The 1,824-nt window shown below is 39.4% G+C and overlaps 1 protein-coding gene across 1 annotated transcript; it reads left to right on the top strand.

Moving 5' to 3' along the window:
- Window positions 1–674: 674 nt before the first annotated feature.
- Window positions 675–1,480, top strand: LOC124534291. The gene has a single exon (XM_047110046.1). The coding sequence runs from the start codon at window positions 675–677 to the stop codon at window positions 1,458–1,460; it is 786 nt and encodes a 261-aa protein (XP_046966002.1). The 3' UTR covers window positions 1,461–1,480.
- The last annotated feature ends 344 nt before the right edge of the window (window positions 1,481–1,824 follow it).

Below are 1,824 nucleotides of genomic sequence, written 5' to 3'. Positions count from 1 at the left end.
TTCATTCGTTCAATCAATCATTCAAAAAGATAGCGTTTTGACAACACTCTCAGATGCTTTTAGATTTGTTTCGTGTTGATAAATTCGAATCATGTGGTAATCTGAAATTGATAATATTGATTTCACGTTATTTTCGGTAAATCTTTTGACGGGAGACGTTATTGGCGCGACATGGGGGTGAGACCGAGTCGTACACCATGACAGTCAACAGCGCGACACTCTGATGACGTCATTCTCTCCTCTCGTGCTTGTGACGTGGCATTTGTAGTAAATACTATTTTGGTACATATTATTATAATAATAAAAATATTACATATTATCTGCCGACCGCGGCTTCGCTCGAGTTTAAGGGATTGCTTGTGATGTGGTAGGCAATAAATAAAATTTTAACAAAAAGAAAAACCGACTTCAAACAAAACACTATTTTAAAACAAATAAAAATGTACTAAAAAGTAAAGTTCGTGGGTAGGCGCGATAGAGTACACACATTAAAAAATAGTCTCGTTTTTAAATAATATTTAATATTTCATTTACTAGTTTAATAATAAATAAAATGTACCTGTGAGTTCAAATATCCACCGGCTTCAAGTTTAAATAATTGTTTTAACACAATTCTAAATAACTTATATGAAATATTTGCCACATCACTACCACTAATTTTTGGAACAAGTATAATGGATCAGCTCCAGAAATCGATCGAGCAGCTAGCTACAATGTTCACAGCTCAAATGAATGAGTTCCAGAGGGAAGTTCGGGCATCTATTCCTGCAGCTAGTCCGTCATCTAATATAAATGCGCAATTTAGTGCATTCAGAACTTTTGTGATGACGGCGCTGGAGAACTTGCAGGTGCAGCTTCAGATTCTCTCCAGGCAGCAAGAGGAAATGGAAGTTCGATCCAGAAGAAACATCTTGCTTTTTCACGGTGTGCCCCAGGTCAACAATGAAGATCCAGCTGAGATTGTGTGCAAGATATTGAATGAGCGGCTATCCTTGGCAGAAGTCACAGTCAGCAATATCAAGAGGTGCCATCGCTTGGGTCGTTCAAATAATAGTGACAAGCATCGTGCCATCTGCGTTAAATTCTTTGATCAGGGGCTCCGCAACAAGATATGGTACGGCAAATCCAAATTAAAGGGCAGCGGTATCACATTATCCGAATTTCTGACGAAGGGCCGGCACGAAGCATTTGTTGCGGCTCGTAAACGGTTCGGGGTATCACGCAGCTGGACGAAAGACGGCTGTGTTGTTGTGGTCGGTCCTGACGGTAAGCACCATCGTGTCGTCACAGTGGCTGAAGTCAACGCTATTCCGGAGGTGGTTGGCAGCGTCAACAGTGCAGGTGACGCCGTGTCAGCCGAACCGGCATCCTTCACGCAGGTGGGAGTACGGAAGCAGACCTCAGTGGCTTCGATTACCCCGAAACCAAGTGTTAGGCCCAGAAAGCCCTACAGAAAATAGTTACATTTAACCTTTCACTTGTGTAATCTCTGTTATAAGTCTCATACTGATTAACTTCCTAGCTATTAATGTTATAACAGTATATCAATCCTTCGTTTTACTTTACTTTTTAAAAAATCAACACTGCGACTATATCACTAAGGTTGATGTTTGATTATTTGCAATAGTAATCGCATTATCAACGAGCGACGCGGGTTCACTTTTACACGTCTTATTTGCAACTGTTTATCTAATATTTCTAATTACCGCCGCAGGCCTCGTAGATATATTGCTTTGTTTAATTATAATGTTATTTTTTACTTAGCTAAGGATTTAATATTATCATATGTTGAACTTTGTTTATTATACTTCAATTTTACTTTAG

The sequence above is a fragment of the Vanessa cardui genome, chromosome 12, assembly GCF_905220365.1.
Source record: "Vanessa cardui chromosome 12, ilVanCard2.1, whole genome shotgun sequence".
Lineage (NCBI taxonomy): Eukaryota > Metazoa > Arthropoda > Insecta > Lepidoptera > Nymphalidae > Vanessa > Vanessa cardui.
This window is presented reverse-complemented; position numbering and strand designations above follow the sequence as displayed.

Coding starts and splice junctions, on each gene's coding strand:
- LOC124534291 (XM_047110046.1), top strand. CDS start 675: ATGGATCAGCTCCAGAAATCGATCGAGCAGCTAGCTACAATGTTCACA.